Source organism: Danio rerio, chromosome 21 (assembly GCF_052040795.2).
Source record: "Danio rerio strain M-AB ecotype USA chromosome 21, GRCz13ab, whole genome shotgun sequence".
NCBI classification, from domain to species: Eukaryota; Metazoa; Chordata; class Actinopteri; order Cypriniformes; family Danionidae; genus Danio; species Danio rerio.
The window spans coordinates 18,503,439-18,523,505 of record NC_141041.1 but is presented as its reverse complement, the minus strand read 5'-3'; the positions used below and the strand labels follow the sequence as shown (position 1 = coordinate 18,523,505).

General features: G+C 40.4%; 1 protein-coding gene and 1 long non-coding RNA gene across 4 annotated transcripts in view; one reads left to right on the top strand and one right to left on the bottom strand.

Moving 5' to 3' along the window:
* The window catches only part of gfi1b (growth factor independent 1B transcription repressor), a 20,120-nt gene extending 11,981 nt beyond the window's left edge, over window positions 1-8,139 (top strand). Inside the window, exons 7-8 of one of the 3 annotated variants that reach the window (XR_015519389.1) lie at window positions 1,180-6,746; window positions 7,110-8,139. Coding sequence is in view for 2 of the 3 variants with exons in the window: in XM_087299098.1 (XP_087155224.1) it covers window positions 1,180-1,358 (179 nt within the window). In the remaining variant the exon portion in view is untranslated. 3 annotated transcript variants of the gene reach the window in all.
* Window positions 1-20,067, bottom strand: part of LOC147831883 (uncharacterized) — a 24,024-nt gene extending 3,957 nt beyond the window's left edge. The window contains exons 1-3 of the long non-coding RNA XR_015520189.1: window positions 19,892-20,067; window positions 8,808-8,920; window positions 1,194-1,349 (exon numbers count right to left, since the gene is read on the bottom strand). This is a non-coding gene — a long non-coding RNA (uncharacterized LOC147831883). The remainder of the gene's footprint in view (window positions 1-1,193; window positions 1,350-8,807; window positions 8,921-19,891) is intronic.

Here is a 20,067-nt window from a genome sequence, read left to right as displayed (position 1 = left end):
CTAATTAGCAGTATATTGAGCTAATAGCCTTAAGCCCAATCCCAATTCTAGCCCCTCTCATTTGGGCTAAGAGAAAGCACTAGATGGCCCTTGAAACTGAGATTTTTCAGGACCACACTCGAAACTAAGTGGTAAAAAAATTTCCCAAAATACGCCATCCACAACGGCAGCATGGCTGCACCACCCTAATCTCACGAGGAAATGTAAGTATTTTACGTTTTGTCAGTTTAGTGGCTAATTTGTACAAAAATGTACAATTTTAAAAAGGAGGCGTGGCTCATAACTTGACCCCTAACCTCAACCGTCATTGGGGGATGAGCAAATTGTATTAAACTGTATGAATTAGATTGTACAAAATCATACGAGTTATCCACTAAATCAAAAAATTACCAATTGCCACGAGATTGCGTTGGCTGCACACGGAAGTAAGGAGATGCACAAATTAGTTGTTTTTTTTCTCATTATTACGAACTTTTACAACATACAAGCACATGTTTTAAATCATTCATAACAGCGTTCGTGTTTTACCGTCATGCTTAAAAAAAATTTAAAAAAACGCTAAAAAAAAAACCTATAATCCCTAATATTAACTCCTCTACAGCAGTCCCACAACATTCTGTCACTGGATGATACTCGAATACCCTGCGAGAAAAGTCTAGCAGCGGGGAATGACCTTTTTACAGTGTCTGCTATAACATTAATGTTTTCGTGTGTTTACATAGATGAATATGGCCACGGTGTAAATGCACAGGACAGTTAATTGCCACGTTACATCGAACTGATAACATGATATCCTTGCCTTCATTGGTTTCCTAAAGATAAATACTGGTGCTGTAGTGGTGTACCATTTCTTAGGGGTAAATTTTGAAGCCCTTTCCCTTCACACTCTGTTTCAAGGGCCAAGGGGAAAGGGAAGAGATTGGGGTACAAAAATAGAATCGGGATTTGGCCTGTTAGTGGTTTATTATAATTATGAACTGAGGCTTAAAATAAAGTGTTACCTATGTGATTAACTATTTAGTAAGATCAATTATTATGAAATCAACACAATTATATTTCCAAGCAGTTTCAAACACCTTATCCTAAATCTAAACCTTGAAAACAGTTGAATACATTCAAGTAATTTCAAACCCTGTACATTACATGTTTTAAAATAGATTGAACGTTGTTTGTTTGCAGGTGAAAAACCTCACAAATGCCAGGTGTGCGGTAAAGCCTTCAGCCAGAGCTCCAATCTCATCACACACAGCCGCAAACACACTGGATTCAAGCCGTTTGGCTGCGAGATCTGCTCCAAAGGCTTTCAGAGGAAGGTGGATCTTCGCAGACACCACGAGAGCCAGCACAGCCTTAAATAACAGAAGTTGATGGACAATGAGGAGGAAATGAAGGTGACAGATGGTTGTTATTTGCAAGCAAAAGCTCCTGTTTCATAGGAAATTGTTTCTAAGTAAACTTGAGTTTAAAGAATCGTTAACGCACAAAACAAAAGTAAAATTCTAACATAATTCACTCATGTTACTCCAAACCTGTTGTCGTTGGTAATCTAAAATTAAATTTTAATGGAGAAAGAGCTTAAATTAAAGGGTTAGTTCACCTAAAAATAACAATTCTGTCATCATTTACTCACTTTATTTACTTTAAAAACCATATTTAAAATATTTTGAAATATGGTGCTTATTTTGATATTTTATAATTTAAAAAAATACTTTAAAAAATGCTGTTATTGACTGACATAGTTTTTTTTTTTTACAACTGTGGAAGTCCTACTGGGTGACTAAATGGGTGCCATCAAACATCATTCTTCAAAATATCTTCTTTTGTGTTCAACAGAAAAAAGAAAGTCTTAAAAGGTTTAAAACCCCATGAAGTAAAATAAATGATGACAGAATTTCCATTTTTGGGTGACCTATTTCTTTAAAACTACACTGTAAACCCCACTGTTGTCAATACTAAAAGTTAATATAACTTGACATTACTTAAAATACATTAATGTAAAATAAAAATAAGTTTTGGCATCAAAACTTAAACAGGTGTGCTTAACTTACTCATTAGGCAGCAAACAACTTCTGTGTCTGTTTAAAATGATTAGTTGCGCTTGAAATTCTGCCTTGACAACCCCGCTGATTGGTCGGTAAAAAATGCAGAGTTCCACATAATTCATTCATGTCAACCCAACACAAACTGATTAAGTTAACTTAACACTTTTAACAAATTTGTGTGGATTTAACATAAAAAAATTAGGTTGCCCCAATGAAATCTCAAAAATTGTGTTGTTTCAGCTCATTTTAATTAAGTAGTTTGAACGTGCAAAAAAAAGGTTGTTTTTTTTTAGTGTATTTTATATGACACAAGGTGGTCATTTTGCTTTGGTTGCTGAGTTATGCTGAAGCGCAGCAGGACAGAGGCACTACCTGAACCCATCTGACCAAAGAAAAAAGTTAAATTAGTAAGTAGATTTCTAAATGCTTATATACATTTTTCTTAATTGATATACATGCAGGGGCGACACGGTGGCTCAGCGTTAGCACTGTCGCCTTACAGCTCCCCGTGTTCGTGTGGGTTTCCTCCAGGTCCAGAGCGAGTCCACGCAGCGGCAGATGGTTTCTCCCTTGCCTGGCGTCCCTTTGGGTCCGGTCCTCCAGAGCAGTGCGTATTGCTGCAAAGCATCCTAAAAGAGCAACACAGTCGTGCAGCACGTCCTTTTCAGGACGGAGCTCCGACTGTGCGGTTCTGGACCGCGAAGCGTCCCTGGGACAGGTCATCTGGAGAGGAGGGAACTTGCTCTTTCCTCGCTGGAGGGCGGGGCGCCATTTCCAACGGCACCTTTTACTGCCATAAAATGAAAGGGCACTTTTCCACTTCCCCGGAGGTGACAGCCCGAAATCTGCCAGTTTGAGTTCAGCTCTCTAGCTCGTAGGTTCGGTGCACTCCGCCAGTGGCTCACGGGCACTGCAGTCCCTGCCAGCCTGGGACGCGCCGCCTCTCAGCTCGCAAGGTCTGCATGCTCCGCCAGCGGCTCACGGGCGCTGGGGGGACGGTCTCCCTTCTCCCAGCCCCCAAGCCCCCCCTCCGGAGTCAGGGTGCGGAGCCAGAGTGAATCGCTCTCCTCCAGCTCTTCTGTGGGACCCTCGCGCTCCCCGGATTAGCACACCCGCTCCGCGCTGCCCCTCCGCGGGTACGTCAATGATTGCTGCGATGACGTCATTAGCGAGGGCTCTGCCTGCCTGGTTAGCGCAGGCCAGCCCCTCGCGGTGGCTCATACGCGTGATCAGACTCGGCTACGAACTGCAGTTTTCGAACGGCCTCCCAAGTTCACGGGCATGTATTCACCAGGGTTAATCCCCTGTCCACCCCTGTCTTGCGAGAGGAGATTGCTGCCCTCCTGGCGAAGGGTGCAATCGAGCCGGTACCTCCAGCCGAGATGGAGAGCAGATTTTACAGCCCGTACTTCATCGTACCCAAAAAGAGCGGTCGGTCACGGCCAATCCTAGATCTGCGCGTTTTGAATCACTGCCTTCACAAGCTGTCGTTCAGAATGCTTATGCAGAAGCGCATCCTCTGATGCGTCCGCCCTCAGGATTGGTTTGCAGCCATAGACCTGAAGGACGCGTATTTTCATGTCTCCATTCTTCCACGCCACCGTCAGTTCTGCGGTTTGCGTTCGAAGGTCGAGCATGGCAGTACAAGGTCCTCCCCTTCGGGCTCTCTCTGTCTCCGCGGGTCTTCACCAAACTCGCGGAGGGTGCCCTAGCGCTCTTTCGGCTCGCGGGCATCCGCTCACTCAATTGTCTCGACGATTGGCTGATTTTAGCCCACTCTCGGGAGTAATTGACTGCGCACAGAGACGAGGTGCTCCGGCATCTTCGCCGATTGGGGTTGCAGGTCAACTGGGAAAAGAGCAAACTCGCCCCGGTGCAGAGGATCTCTTTTCTCGGAATGGAGTTGGACTCGGTCACCATGGTAGCGCGCCTCTCCGGAGAGCGCGCTCGCCTGCTGCTGAACTGTCTGAATGAGCTCGACAGCAAGTTAGTGGTCCCACTGAAATATTTTCAGAGGCTCCTGGGGCATATGGCTTCCGCTGTGGCTGTCATGCCGCTCGTATTGCTCCATATGAGACCACTTCAGCACTGGCTTCAAGACCGAGTTCCGAGACGCGCATGGCATGCGGGCACACACCGAGTCTCTGTTACTGCGCTGTGTAGCCGCACCCTCAGCCCCTGGAACGACCCCTCGTTCCTGCAGGCCGGTGTGCCTCTGGGACAGGCGTCCAGTCATGTTGTTGTTTCGACAGATGCTTCCAGCACAGGCTGGGGAGCCGTGTGTCGCGGGCATGCAGCTGTGGGCCTGTGGGTAGGTGCCCAGCTGCATTGGCATATCAATCGCCTAGAGCTGTTGGCAGTGTTCCTTGCTCTCCGCCGTTTTTTTTTCGGTGCTGGAGCAACAACACGTGCTGGTCAGGACGGATAGTATGGCGGCGGCGGCATATATCAACCGCATGGGGGGTATGCGCTCTCGCCGCATGTCTCAGCTCGCCCGCCGTCTGCTCCTCTGGAGTCACCCGCGGCTGAAGTCGCAGCGCCATTCACATCCCAGGTATGCTCAACCGTGCAGCCTATGTGCTCTAACGGCAGCAGATTCACTCTGGAGAATGGAGACTCCACCCCGAGTCTGTACAGCTGATATGGGCGCGATTCGGGGAGGCCCAGATCGATCTGTTTGCTTCCCCCGGGATTGCTCATTGCCAGTTGTTTTACTCCCTGACCGAGGGCTCTCGGCACGGATGCACTGGCCCACAGCTGGCCTCGGGGCATACGCAAGTATGCGTTTCCCCCAGTGAGCCTGATCGCGCAGTTAATGTGCAAGGTCAGGGAGGATGAGGAACAGGTTCTGTTAGTTGCGCCCCTCTGGCCCAACCGGACCTGGTGATCAGAGCTCTCCCTCCTCGCGACGGCCCTCCCATGGCAGATCCCTTTGAGAGAGGACCTACTTTCTCAGGGACAAGGCACCGTCTGGCACCCTCGCCCCTATCTCTGGAACCTCCACGTGTGGTCCATAGACGCGAGGAAGACTTAGGTAACCTGCCGCCCGCGGTGGTTGATACCATCACTCAGGCTAGAGCCCCCTCCACGAGGCGCGCCTACGCCCTGAAGTGGAGTTTATTCACTGAATGGTGAGTCTCTCGCAGAGAAGACCCCCGATCTTGCCAGATCAGTGTTGTGCTCTTTCCTTCAAGAGAAGCTGGACAGTAGGCTGTCGCCCTCCACTCTCAAGGTTACGTTGCCGCCATCTCCGCTCACCATGACGAGGTGGCTGGTGGCACCGTGGGAAAGCATAACCTCATCATCCGGTTCCTCAGAGGCGCTAGGCGAATTATCCAACTCGCCCCCCTCTCACGCCCTCTTGGGATCTCGCCCTCGTTCTCACGAGCCTGCGATTTGATCCCTTTGAGCCACTCGATACACTATCTTTAAGATTTCTGTCCCTAAAGACAGCTCTGCTGGTCGCGTTGGCCTCCATTAAGAGGGTCGGGGACCTGGAGGCCTTTTCGGTCAGTGACTCGTGCCTGGAATTCGGGCCGGAATTTCTCACGTTATCCTAAAACCCCGCCCGGGTTATGTGCCCAAAGTTCCTACCACTCCCTTTTAGAGATCAGGTAGTAACCCTGCAAGCGCAGCCCCCGGAGGAGGCAGACCCAGCCCTGTCCTTACTTTGTCCAGTTCGCGCTCTGCGCATTATGTGGACCGTACTCGGAACTTAGATCTTCTGAGCAGCTCTTTGTCTGTTGTCGGACGGCAGCAGGGAAGTGCCGTGTCTAAACAACGTTTATCCCACTGGATTGTGGAGGCCATTCATGTACTTATTTGAGCAGAAGTCAGCCACGCCCCCCGGGAGTGCGTGCGCACTCCACTCGGAGCGTTGCATCCTCTTGGGCGTGTGCGCGCGGCGCTTCTTTAACAGACATTTGTAGAGCTGCGGGCTGGGCGACACCCAACACATTTGCAATATTTTATAATCTGCGAGTGGAGCCGGTTTCCTCAAGCGTGTTAGGGACCTTTGGTGATTGAGGAAACAACTCGGTAGGTGTTGTACACGCTTGCGGTGCCTTTTCCCCTAACACGGAGAGATGTGCACCCTCCTGTCTGTCAGTAAAGTTCCCCATTCGGTGAGCCCTGCAGATTCCTCCGAGGCCCCCAGCACTGACTCAGCGGAGGAGTCACTTGCTGGCCCACTACGTTGTAGGTCTGCCCGCTGGTCAGCCCGCGTCTTGGGTATAGGTGCCTGTTATGGCCGATCCCCGCTGGTGATCCCCATATGCTTTCCGCCACGGTTAAGTTCCCCCCCTGGGTGGACCCGTGCTTTCCCTATCTGCTAACCACCTTCTTATGCGCACTCCCCCTTCTCAGGGTTAGTCCATATGTAATTCCATTTGTTTCCCCTATTGGGTGCGGATGGTCTCCGCAGCGTCCTCCCTACTGGGATGGCACGCTTCCCAACGTACTGTCGTATATTCCTAGAATTATCTAGACGCTAGCGACTCCCAAAAAATATACCTATTCCGTAAAACTTCTTTTGAAGTGGGATAAGTTAGGGCCAAGGGCACGTTGGAGGACCGCGCCTCTCATGATCTGGATGCGTCACGCTTGCCTGACCGCTCTCTCATGATGGGTGTTGGTAAGGTGCAGTCATTATGGCGCTTTCAATGGGCTCCCATATGTGGATTTAGAACATCAAATCCACTTATAGTGCTGGAGTTCCCCCCGAAGGGGAACGTTCGAGGTTACTAAAGTAACCCTTCGTTTCCCCGTGAAGGGGAACGGAAGCACTATACTCCGTCGCCATAATGACTGTCCCTTAGCTGTTAAAAGTCTTTTCAGCTTAAAAAGGATAGCGTCTGCTGGCGCCAGGTGTGCTTATATGCTCAGTTTATTAAGCCTATGCAGTACACCTGCGCAGGCTTGCGCTGCCAATTCATTCTTAATTGGCCCGTTCAATACTCTTTCAGACGTTTCAGCTTCTGAACCGAATCTCCCATACGTGGATTTAGAACATCAAATCCACTTATAGTGCTTCCGTTCCCCTCCTCGGGGAACGAAGGGTTACTTTAGTAACCTCGAACGATGTTGTTGTTACAAACGGGTTATATCTTCACAGAAGTGTTGTTCAGCCACTAAAATCTTCCAATGAAAGATTGATAAGACTATTTTCAGTTTAATAAGGGACCTTTTACAGCATCGATCATGTAGATTTTAATTAGTTTAACAACAAAACACAAGTAAATACTGCTATTCTGCCTAGTCTCTCCCTATATTGTTTACCATGCAACTCTGGTCACTCTGAAATAGCATGTAAGTTTGGCTTGCACGCCACCAGACAAGCACTAGTTGCTTTTAACACGAGAGATGGTTCTTTTGCTGTGCTCATGTTTAAGAAGGCATGGCTCTAGATGGCAAGGGAGGGATTGTGATTCAGAGATTTATGCTAAGCAGATAGCATTGTGGAAGATCACCTACTACACCTTTAACTTTGATATAAACTGCCTTGGAAGTAATTAAGTAAAGAATGTAAAAGATGAAAAATTTGGAAGTTTGGTTTATTAGCCATTTTAAGTTATCTGTACTTAAACATTTAAGTAAATGTAATGAAAAGACCGAATTTGGTCAACTCAATTAATCAAGTTGTTGATTTTCCATTACTCAAACGAACTGAGAGAATCACTTTTCTCAAATAATTTTGAGTAGTCTCAGCGTATAAGGGTTTACAGTGTATAGTCATAAAAATGAGAAAAGAACATGGCATTAAAATAATAAAAAGAGATAATAACCTTAATTCCACCCCTGTGCCAGTTACAGAACTTTAAGCTGACTTCAAAATGATCGTCTGTATAGTAACCAATAATTCATCAAAGCTACAATCTGACCAGGAAAATCCCAAACAAATTTCAATTTCTACTATTAAATCATCCATATGTACACCATGAAGGACCATGAAGATATTTCTGTTATTTGTAATCATATTTCTTTTTAAATGCATTAAAATATTCTATGTTTATTTTCAGAATGAAGCTTTTTTTGTCCTGTGTTATTTATAGAAACTCTTGTGACTAAAGTGCTAAATAAATACTTCTGTCTGAAACGGCGCTTGACTGTTAATTCATAAAAGTTCCTTTTTTAAATCAAGTTGTGTGATGAAGACAAAGGGGGGAGGGGGTGTGTGTACTGTAAATGTGTAAAAAAAAATCAGTCCAGGTACAGTGAAAAATGAGAAGAGTCAGCAAACAAGGCTTTGCAGTGTTTGTCTTCTGGTGTCTCCGCCCTGTCGAGGATCCGGATACACAGTTCCGTTGGCCCAGCCGATGCTTCTGCACACCGCCAGAGGCTGTGTGAAATCTCTGGTGTGACTAGAGATAAAGCTTCATTCAAATAGGTACCTGGAACTCTACATGCAAATCTCTTGCCTGGCAGGTTTGTAAACTTCACTGCAGCTTAATGAACGGACCTTGTAGGCCAGAGCTTGGCGCAGAAAGGCAACACAATAAAACATTTACAGCACATTTATAAATGAGATGATTCCCAAGAATAAACTTTGACCAACTTAGTCTTTTGTTGCGCAAACAATTGAAAACTCAGAGATTTACAGACGTCTGCTTTTCAGGTCACTCCCATCAGTTGAGTTCAAGCCGTTTTGCCAAACAAATTCGTACTGACACAGCTTTACGTACACCGCCCCTCTCAAACAAAAGAGACAGTTAGAAAAATTCAATCAGTCACTACTGTATACAGCGACATAAAACACACATCACACACCTCTGACGATCGCAAAACACGAAGAGGAACTTGTCAAGCAAAAAGCTGAAGAAGTTGGTCAGAAATCTCATCACTTCCACTGTTGACCTGTTCCCCATCTGCGCCCTGCTCACCTGCCGAAAAAAAAAAGTTAGGAACAGAAATCAGTGTCCACGTCAGGGTGGAAACAGTGACTCTTTAGTACAGTTGGTAAACAAATCTGTGGCGCCTATGCAAATGCTTCTGTTTATTACACCTCAACATGGGTCTGAGTCAGACGGAGGACAGTTACAGGCAGAACATCCTGGAACAAGACTGCTAATCCAACAGCAAATCACAATCTTGCTCAGGGAGTCAGATTTGGTTGACAGACAATGTATGAGCAAACAGGATTTTAGGACTAGGACGAAAGGGTGGGGTGGTGTTTGGGTTTGAAGGAAGAAAGGGGAAATTAAGGGGCAAGCGCACACCTGAGTTCCACTTCCTCTTTTTCTGTTGCGTGGATTGATTTTGCATGATTTTGTAAATCAGAAAACTGTAGGCTCTTCATGCAACAGTGCACTAACAGTACTTTCTGATTATGAAAATCAAACCGGTTTTTGGAGCTGCTGCTGCAGTTTGATTATATCTAATGGCACACTGTAGGCTATACTCAGTGGTGGAAAGAGTACTGAAATCAACCAAACTGAAATCGTACTCAACCAAAAGTACTTGTTGAAAAATGCAGTGCAAGTAGAGTAAAAGTGTCTGTTGTAAATATTACTCAAAGTATGAGTAAAAAGTAGCCCTTATAAAAGTACTCAAGAGGAGTGAGTATTGCACGGTGAAAAATTGATGCGTTTACATGCAGTTTGTGCAGGGATGTGTAAACGTAACATTCTGTAGTGCATTTAGTGATCTTTCTATATTTGTTCGTTCCTTCTATTATTTGTTTATTCTGTCCTTCATTCATTCGTTCGTCCATTCCTTCATTTATTTGTCCCTTCCTTCATTCTTCCCTTCATTCATTTATTTTTTGTTCTTTTCTTCAATAGGTCCTTCGTTCCTTCATTCATTCATTCATTCATTCCTTTCATCCTTCCTTCCTTAGTTTGTTCAGTCCTTTCTTGAATCCTTTCTTAATTCATTTGATCTCTTCATTCCCCCTTCCCTCCAATTTAAGATAAGCAAATTTAATAAAAATATTACAACTAAAAAGGTTATGTTTACAGCAAACCTCACAATGATGCCATCGCACAGACTTTAAGTTAATAATTTTAACGGCTTGTTTATATATCGAGTCAATAGGCATCAATGTAGTTTAAGAGGCTCGTGACCATGATGTAATGCAATATGTCAACTGAGAGAATATCAAGGTACTTAAATTCATTCACTTCTTCAATAACTTTATTTTTAATCAGCACCTAAAATTGATCCCATACAGGCCTATTTCTTGTGAAGAAGCACATAGAAACTGTTTTCTTGACATTTAACATTAAATGAGACAGCTCAAGCCATCTAGAAATTTGTTGTAAAGCCTGAGACAGTAGCTCACTTGCCCGGAAAGGTTTTATGGGAAACAAACCTCTTGTAACATTATAAATGTCTTTACTGTCACTGTACTGTTGATTTAACTGAATCACAATCCTGTGTTTGTTTTTAGCAGCAAAAAAACAGATTAAAAGTAATATTTCTTGAAATTATTTTAATATATACTGTCATTTTATAGGAAACTTACACAAGTAAAAATCTGATGTTTAGGATCTGGCGTTGCAGATGAGATAAGCTAAAGCAAAATGCATCATTTACTCTTAACTTTTCAGGCTCCAACTACAAAAACAATGTCAATAGTGATGGATGAATCTTAAAGGGTGCCATGTTTGGCATATTATTTCTGTTGAAGTGGGCACTGTGAAAATGGAGGCTGTTCAAAAACAATAACACATGTGATGCATGTGGAAGTTGAACCGCTGCTGTTTCGGCTGTTTTCCATTATTAAGGTCAGTTTGGGGTCAGGCGAGGACCACTTGTGCTTATGGATCCACACTTTAACATTTACCTTATCTCAGATTCAGGATCATTTTACATAATTTTCTACATCATTCACTATTATCCTAAATCACTCTGCAATCTCTAGAAGTAATTAACATACGTAGGTAATTTATTTAAATACAGCACCAAAACCTTTGTCATATTCACTGTAGAACATGCTGAGTTCCACACAATTCCTTCATGTTTTCCACAAAACAAATTAAGTTACTGTAACTTAATTGTTTTTGAAGTGGATTGAACATAAAACAATTAGGTTGTCGACGCAAAAAAAACTGAAGAATTGTGTTGGGGAACACCATATATTTTTGGGTGTTGTGCAACTTGAACTAAACCACAGACAGGTGTGGTTTTTGCTAGTGTGCATGTTCACTTAATATAAGTGTATATGTCTTGTGCTTGGCTCATAAATCAATCAAGTATTTTTAAGAGTAATTAAGAGTGATTGGTTGGTGGTATTGCTTGCTATATAAATCATTAGATTTATTTTCAGGTTAAAATGATTTTTTTTCACTAGATTTGGCAACACAAATTTATAGGGGCTGATTTCTTGCTAAGTTGCTATGTACAAGACAGATTTCTGATGTGTGCTAAAATACATCAGTTGTTTTGTCTGGCTTTGCACAAACTTAATTTTTTGTAGATAAAGTTTTTACTTTAAATCCACAATATCACATTTTGGGGGGCTCATCATCAAAAAAACGACAGCCATGGTCTTTTATACAGAGACAGAAAAGACTTTTTTAAGAATTGTTCCCTAAAAAAGTTCTTAGGGAAACAAAAAATTGTTCTTCTATAGCATTTACATACAGAGAGATACTATATTTAAGAGTATAGACCTTTTCAGGGATTTTCAATCTTTTAGACGCGCAGACCCCCAAATATGCATGGACATCCCAGAAATCCAAATGCTTCTTGCCACAGACCCCCCACGGCTCCATTGTAGTCCCCTAGGGGTCTCAGAAGTATGAATTACTCAGGTGTAGAAGGTTTAGAAAAGATGGATAGTAGATGGCTAAGATGGGTATAACATTATTTAATATAGCTAAATAGTTTATTCATTCATTCATTTTCTATTCGGCTTAGTCTCTTTATTAATATGGGTACACCACAGTAGCCCTTCCAGCCACAATCCAACACTGGGAAACATCTATACAAGCCAATTTAGCTTATTCAATTCCCCTATAGCGCATGTCTTTGGACTGTGGGGGAAACTGAAGCACCCAGAGGAAACCCACGCGAACACTGGAAGAAGAAGCAAACTCCACACAGAAATGCCAACTGACCCAGCTAGGGCTCAAACCAGCGACCTTATTGCTGTGAAGTGATCGTGCTACCCACTGCGCCACTGTGATGCCCCTAGCTAAATAGTATTTAGCAATACTGTATATAAAAAAGTAAATATGACATATTTTTCAATATATTTGTTCAGTTCTTGGATCAGTATTAAATCAGTTCTTTTAAAATAGCCTTAATTTGCCAGATTATTTTGAGATGTATAAGAACAGATTTTAAGGAGCCGCTACACTCAAAAAATAAATTTTGCTGCTTGTGCTCAGTTATTTAAAATGAGTTGAATCTTAAGTTGTTGTTTTTTTTGGACAACTTAATTGTTTTATGTTTAATCCACTTACATTTGTAAAAACGTTTAAGTTAACTTAATTGATTTGTGTTGGGACGACATGAAGAAACTGTGTGGAACCCGGCAGTTTTTACAGTGTATCTACAGTGGTCATGCATTGGCTTGTTTTTCTGCATATTTTTTTTTCAGCTTTGTGAAGAAATTCCTATTTGAGCTCAAATCATATGACAACAAAACTGATTTCATGTATTTTGACAATTTGAAATCAAATGGCTTTTAAGACCACACTAAACACATTCAGTTATGCATGTCTAATGTTTGATTTTAATCTATTCCAATGACTTTAACGCACCATATGTTAAATTCACTCTGCTTTTGCAGCTGTTTTGTTTTTGTTGATTCAGAATGGATTGTCAGGAACAACAAAGAGATGTGCTCTCAGATATTGTGGACAGGACAACACCATTTAAAAGAAAAACCTTCAATGGATCCATTGCCAAAAGCTGTTAAAGCCTGGAGGCAAAAAGAGAAATTTGACCTATAGTGTACATTTGTAAACACTGACAAAACACATAAACACCAAGCCAAAGCATCACCAGAAACACTACAAATACTGAAATTCATTCTAAAAATGCACAGAAACATTCACGAGGGGTCACAACACCTTACAAGTTTACAAAATGCAGCGGTAGAGCAAAAGGGAGAAAACAGGGAGGGATGAAGAAAAAAAGATAGAAGGAGAGAGATTTGCTTAACAAATGAGCAAATATGCAAAACACTGTGACTGCACACTGGCCTGAGGCAAAGCAGAAGGTGTCTGTGCGAGCGAAAGCAGAAGCCTTATCACAGAAAGACTATCAGAAATGAAAATGATCACACTAGAGACTAAAGACTTGAGCTTTCTATTAAACTAGCTGATTGTGTGGCAGAGCATGAAGAAAAATACAATGCTCTGGCAAAACAAATTTAAATCTGTCATTTAAAACAAAAGTTTTAAAAACCTGAACACTAAAAATGTCAAATAAAACGTTTTAACGAATACATATTACAGTTGATTAATTCATAAATATATTCACAAATATTTGTTATTGTATTTTTGCAAAAATAAATACATACAACTTTGTAAATATTACTTTTGGGGGAGTCACAGCACTTGACTTGTCTTGCCTTGTCATAAAAATGTCAATATACAGACTTATTAATTCATTATATGAAGGGGATAAATGCATCATGACATTTCTTTCCATTTTCATGAACAGAAATCTGAATATATTTATATCATAAATATTCATTTAGACAAATAAAATATTAGATAATTAATAATTTTTAAAAATAATTTTCTTTTATTATATTCTGAAGAAATCCATCACCAATTTAATAACCCAAATTCTCCTACAAGCACAAGTGCACATTTAACAAGTGATGTATTCAGTTTAATAACTTAAAATGTCAAATAAAACTTTTTAAATATTACAGTTGATTAATTTATAAATAGAGAAATAAATTATTTTTCTATTTTTGCAAAGATTATTCATTCTTTCATTTTCTTTTTAGTTTAGTCCCTTTATTAATCGTGGGTCACCACAGCGAAATGAACCGCCAACTTTTCCAGCATATGTTTTATGCAGCGGATGCCCTTCCAGCTGCAATCACTGCAATCACTAGGAAACACCCACACTTTCACATTCACACACATACACCACAGACAATTTAGCCTACCCAATTCACCTATAGCGCATGTCTTTGGACTGTTGGGGAAACCAGGAGGAATCATACACAAACACGAGGAGAACATGCAAACTCCACAAAGAAACACCAACTGACCCAGCCGAGGGTCGAACCAGCGACCTTCTTGCTGTAAGGCGACAGTGCTACCCACTGCGCCACCGTGCCGCCCCTTTTTGCAAAAATTAATACGTAAAAATCATAGATATTACTTTAGTGGGAGTCACAGCACTTGACTTGTCTTGCTTTGCCGTAAAAACATCAAAATACTATAATCAAAACCCTAGTTTAATTTAAAAAAAAATTATTTATCTATTAATATACAGATTTATTATCTCATTATATGAAGGAGAGGAATCGATCACTTGACATTTCTTTCTATTTTCATGAAAAAAACTGAATATATTTATATTATAAATATTCATTTATACAAATAAAATATCAGACAATAAATACATATTATTTTTAAATAATACAACTAAACATAAAACTTTCACAATTTTCTTTTTAAACGTTTTAATGTATAAATATTATAGGTAATTAATTCATAAATATATTCAGAAAGTATTTATTAATGTATTTTGCAAAAGATAAATTCATAAAAATACATAAAAATTTATTTTGGGGGAGTCACAGTGCATGACTTTAATCGTTAAATAAACAGCATTCATTGATGTTTATACAGACTTATTTTTTTTTCAGACTGTCATGAAAAAAAAATCTAAATATGTTTTGTTTTTTATTCATTTGGACAAATAAAATATTAGTTAATTAATAAATGTCATTTTTGTGAAAACTAAAGCGTTCACAATTTTCTTGTATTATATTCTGAAGAAGCTTAACACTCTTAACATCCCCTATAAATAGATTTAATAACTCCCGGTGTAGCAAACACAAATGCAAACGAATCATGCCGAAAATCATATTTACTTAAAAACATGTTTGGTTGCACCTTTCAACCTGCTACAGAAGCAAAAGAAAAAAAAACAATATTTATTTTAAAGTCTTCCAATATGGAAATCATGCGAGAGTCTATTTACAAGTGATGTTTCTGCTTGCACATGCGGTCATGCACACCGACTTTAACATGCACGTTTATTTCTTACGAGAGCTCAGTGAACATATTTAAAAGTGCTGCTGGCGTGTCTCAAACAAAGGGCCTGTCAGTGAGTTTTATGGCTTTGGAGATGAGGAGAAGATGCAGATAGACAGCTGAAACGTCACGCCAAGATGACACAGCAGAGCCCGAACCACACAGATTAGAGTGGCACACCAGATAAAGGCCAATCATTATTTAAATCCACTCAGAGGATTATTATGTATGTGTCTGTAGCGTTTAGTCTCTGCGGATATAAAATGAATGTTTGAGTTGCAGGACTAGTTCGTCCTCGTGCAATGCTTATTCATCATTAAAAACAAACACATTTTGATGATATAGTGATGTTAAAAAGAAACAAATGAAAAAATAAATCTTAAAAATTCAGCAGTTTTACCATGGTGCAATAATTGTTGTTAGCCTATTGTAACCTTTGATTTGGCCCACCATCCCATCTGAGAATGATGGAGAATGTTGAGGAAATGAATCTGAGTTTTAAAAAGTAAATACTGTCAATCGACAAATAGAGGACTATGCAGGACACATGGGTGAGCAAATCAAGGCAATAACCAGTGTAACTATTCTGTTATAAATGGTTTTGTTTGACTGGAGTAAGTTCATTATTAAATGTAAAAAATATATATTATACTGTATTAGTTAATAATAAGCAATGATTTCTAGCTTTTTTATATTATTAACTTAATTAGACCCACTGGCCTCAAGTTTGGTTTTTGGCCCTTCATTTTCTCCGCTCACTCAACGACTTCGTCCCCTGCATTCTTTGGTGTGGAAAGAGAACTTGAAGTATTGTTAAATGTCTTGTCCATTTTGGTGCCAAGATTTTTGTAAGCAAGCATGAGATCATCGTTGCTAACTGATAATGCAGAGTAACTGTTAGCATCCGCTCCTCTAGCACCTTTGCTCGCTTTCATTACTTATTTTTCTTCCTCGTCAGCTCCTTTCTCTCCCTATTTAACTTTTTTCGGCTTTGTCATTGTTCAACGTACTGAAGTGCAATATTATTTTCACATATAAATCGATCTAAGTGAGAAAATTCAGTTTGGTCAGATAGAGCTAAAGAAAGTATGTCTATTCCATTTCGCTCAACTTGAAGTCCCCCACCGTTTTTGGCCCTTCATAAGTAAAAGTTTGGGCACCTCTGGTTTATCCGATTTCAGAGTTTTTTTAATACTATTTAAAAAAAAAGCTTATTAGTTTGTTTAATGAAAATTTCCTCAAAAGTTGTTTGAAAAACATTTTTATACGCTCACATATTTATTTGTGCAAATACAGAAATGTATTTATTCATAATATTTTTTTTTTCTGGAAGAACCTTTTATGTAGTGCTGTCGCCTCACAGCAAGAAGGTCACTGGTTCGAGCCTCGGCTGGGTCAGTTGGCGTTTCTGTGTGGAGTTTGTATGTTCTCCCCGTGTTCGTGTGGGTTTCCTCCGGATGGTCCGGTTTTCCCCACAGTCTAAAGACATACGGTACAGGTGAATTGGGTAGGCTAAATTGTCTGTAGTGTATGAGTGTGAATGAGTGTGTGTGGATGTTTCCCAGAGATGAGTTGTGGCTGGAAGGGCATCCACTGGGTAAAAACTTGCTGGATAAGTTGGTAGTTCATTCCACTGTGGCGACCCCGGATAAATAAGGTGACTAAGCCAACAAGAAAATGAATGAATGAATCTTACAGCCTGTCAATTTAATTAATAAAAATATTGATTTATTTGTACAGATATTAAGATTTAATAATTGATTAATTGAGTGTAGTGGTGGTGGTGGGGGGGGGGGGGGGGCACTTTAAATTTCGCCATAAAAATTTCTATAAAAATGTAAAAAATGAATTCATTTTAAATATTGCATTTCATGGGAGATTTTAGCTTTGCCATAAAAGAAAAATCTTACATCGATAGATCAAAGAGCCTTAATGTATTTATTTGTACAAATACAATTCATTTTAAAATATTATTTTTGGGGGGAGACACACCACTTGACGTCTCTTGCTTGTCAAAAGCCCCTTTCACACAGTGATATCATTAAAATATCCTGAAAAATTTCCCGAACGACTTTACTGGTAGATTCAAAAAAGTGCTGTTCACATAGACATTATACATTCTGACATCATTAACGAAAAATGAGCTCTAAACGGCTGCAATTGTACTTGTAAATAATTACAAATTCTGTGTATGAATAAGTATTAACAACAACTTCAATGTAAACATATGGAGAACACTTTTACATGTAGAGATGTACATAATATGTGTGTGTGCTGGTGCTCACGGGCTGCTTCATGTGCACACAACTGTCAAGCAACTGAAGCAGAGCTTGGAGGTAAACAAACAGCGGTTTATCATAAACATTTTAGCGATCATTTTTTTACACAGTTGGCATTAAGAAGAAACATAGAAATGTTATCTGACTTCCATCTAGCAGCTAAATGTGTCTGGAAAAATACTCAAAGCCTATTATTTTTATAAACAGCGCGGATGTGAATGTGTCTGAATGTTCTGATATGCTGGAGTACATGTCTTACGTCAGCACGTTTTAATCGTGAACGCACTCTTCCGGCAATTGTCTCTCTGTGTTCACACATAGCAGCATTCAGGCAGATTACCGGTAATGTTACAACTTCTCTTTCCGGAAAATTGCCGGAAAAAATTTACCCAAATTTTAAAAAAGAGCCTGTTCACACATACAGACCTTCCAGACATTTACAGTAATGTGTGAAAGGGGCTTTATCTTTATTAAAAATATATATTTATTTATTTATTCGTTCATTTAACTCCACACAGAAATGCCAACTGGCCCAGCCGGTACTCGAATCTGCAACCTTCTTGCTGTGAGGCGACAGTGCTAACCACTGAGCCACCATGTTGTTCCTATTTATTTGTTTATTTATTTATTTAGAAATGAATGAAGTTGTTTAAGAGTTGTTGCACCATAACATATATTTCACAACCTGAACTGCCTTTGACTGGTCAAATAAAGTCAGAATATATCAATAAAATAAATAATACAATTAAACAATAATAGTTATTAATATATAAGCAGGGCATTGCATTTTGAACATCACAAAACTAATCCATAAATCACTACATTTGCACATTAAAATCTGTCTTCTTTTTTTAAACTGGGAGTTTACAACACACAGCTCAATACAAATGTTGCCCTCATTAGATTATAAACAGTACACATCTGTCTCACATGCAGCGGCCACAGGAAACGTGTCAGGTCACATGCAGCAATGGCAAACCAGTGATACCAAATGATTGACAGATACCAGACATGACACTTCCAAAACAAATTATACGACCAGCCAAGAGCAAAACTGCCTGAGACACAACAACAAACACCAACAAAACACCAACTGAACAAGAAATCATCAGAGGCCAGCGAGCGTAAAAAAGGGAAGACATGGAAATGAAGCAGAACAAAAGTTGGTTAAATCTGAAGGGAACAGGCCTGTTGGAGCAGGCAGGGCCGTAATGGGAGCGGGACGGTCTTATCTGACCCCGTCCACACTGCAACGGTCACAGCTTTCATGGGCTTCTGAGGGCGGAGCGACAGCCTGAGAAGAAAGATAAAACTGTGGACATGAATAATCAGAGAGAAACAGATGATAGGTCGCTTTCTTCCATAACAGCTCTGTGACAGGACATCAGACTGTATATTGACTCAATCCATACTTCCTGCGCCTCAAAGCTCAGTCTCATAGTGTATGAACAGGAAACAGAGCTCCTTATCAGACAACTGGAGGACAGCATAAAAGCACTACTCAATATAATGCACCAAAAATAAATCTTCTACACAGCTGTCATAGGAAGCAGCCATCTTCCCTCATGTCACCCCAATGACTTATTTTTTTTTAAATAAGCAAATGAAAACATTGAGTTACAGAATTGGGACATTGGTTGCACAACTGGGGAACAGTTTAAATAAAACCTGAGCATTCGACAGTGATAGTTCCTTATTTGTTTTCCTGGATTTGCAGTGTTATTGGATACAGTTCATAACCTCAGAATGTTGTTTTTGAGTAGTCATGTGATCTCAGTGTTTTTGTAGTATAATCTACAATGGACAGAGTCACTTTTTGACCTTGACAAAAAGTTCTACCTTCTACCAGTTTACCATGGTAAATTGTAGTAAATGTGACGTTAAAAGTTTGTGTGCAGTGATTAGCCTACCATTTGCAAAACCAGTTTCATACAATTAGCATGGTCAATCAATGGGTAGTGTATTTGTGGTAATAGGCCCATGGCTTACATTCAATTACCATCCGTTTATATACTTATTTGTGTAACCTGGTTCATTTTCCTAGCAGGCAAGCTAAAGAACATAACACTGCCATTGTGGATGAATTATCTGAGGTAAGATTATAAATGTGCAGTAGGGCTAAATAAGAAAGGGGATGGAGTTGTCAATTTCTCAACGGTTGGACAAAACAATCTGGATAAATATCTAATAACTACTGTACCGTATAGGTCGATGTACTTCACGTAGGATATGAAAACATTTTTCGCGCCACTTTTTTTCAGAGATCTCCGAAAATTTCTCACCCTCCATGTTTGGTAAACGGTGTTTGGGACATAAATATCTTTTTGTGTCCATGTGTGTGTGTGTAAACTGTATGCAAAATTATTAGCCTGTAAGCTAACAATTAAATTAGTATTACCTTAAGATGACTTCTGCCTCAGAATGTTAAATCTCACAAAAAACTATTTCAGCGATAACCCTAAAATTTTCAAGCAGGTTTAAAAAAAAAAAAAAAAAAAAAAGAGAAAAGCCTCATAACGAAAAGTACGCTCTGCCATACTCCCTGCACCATAGCGCATATCACATACATAGCAC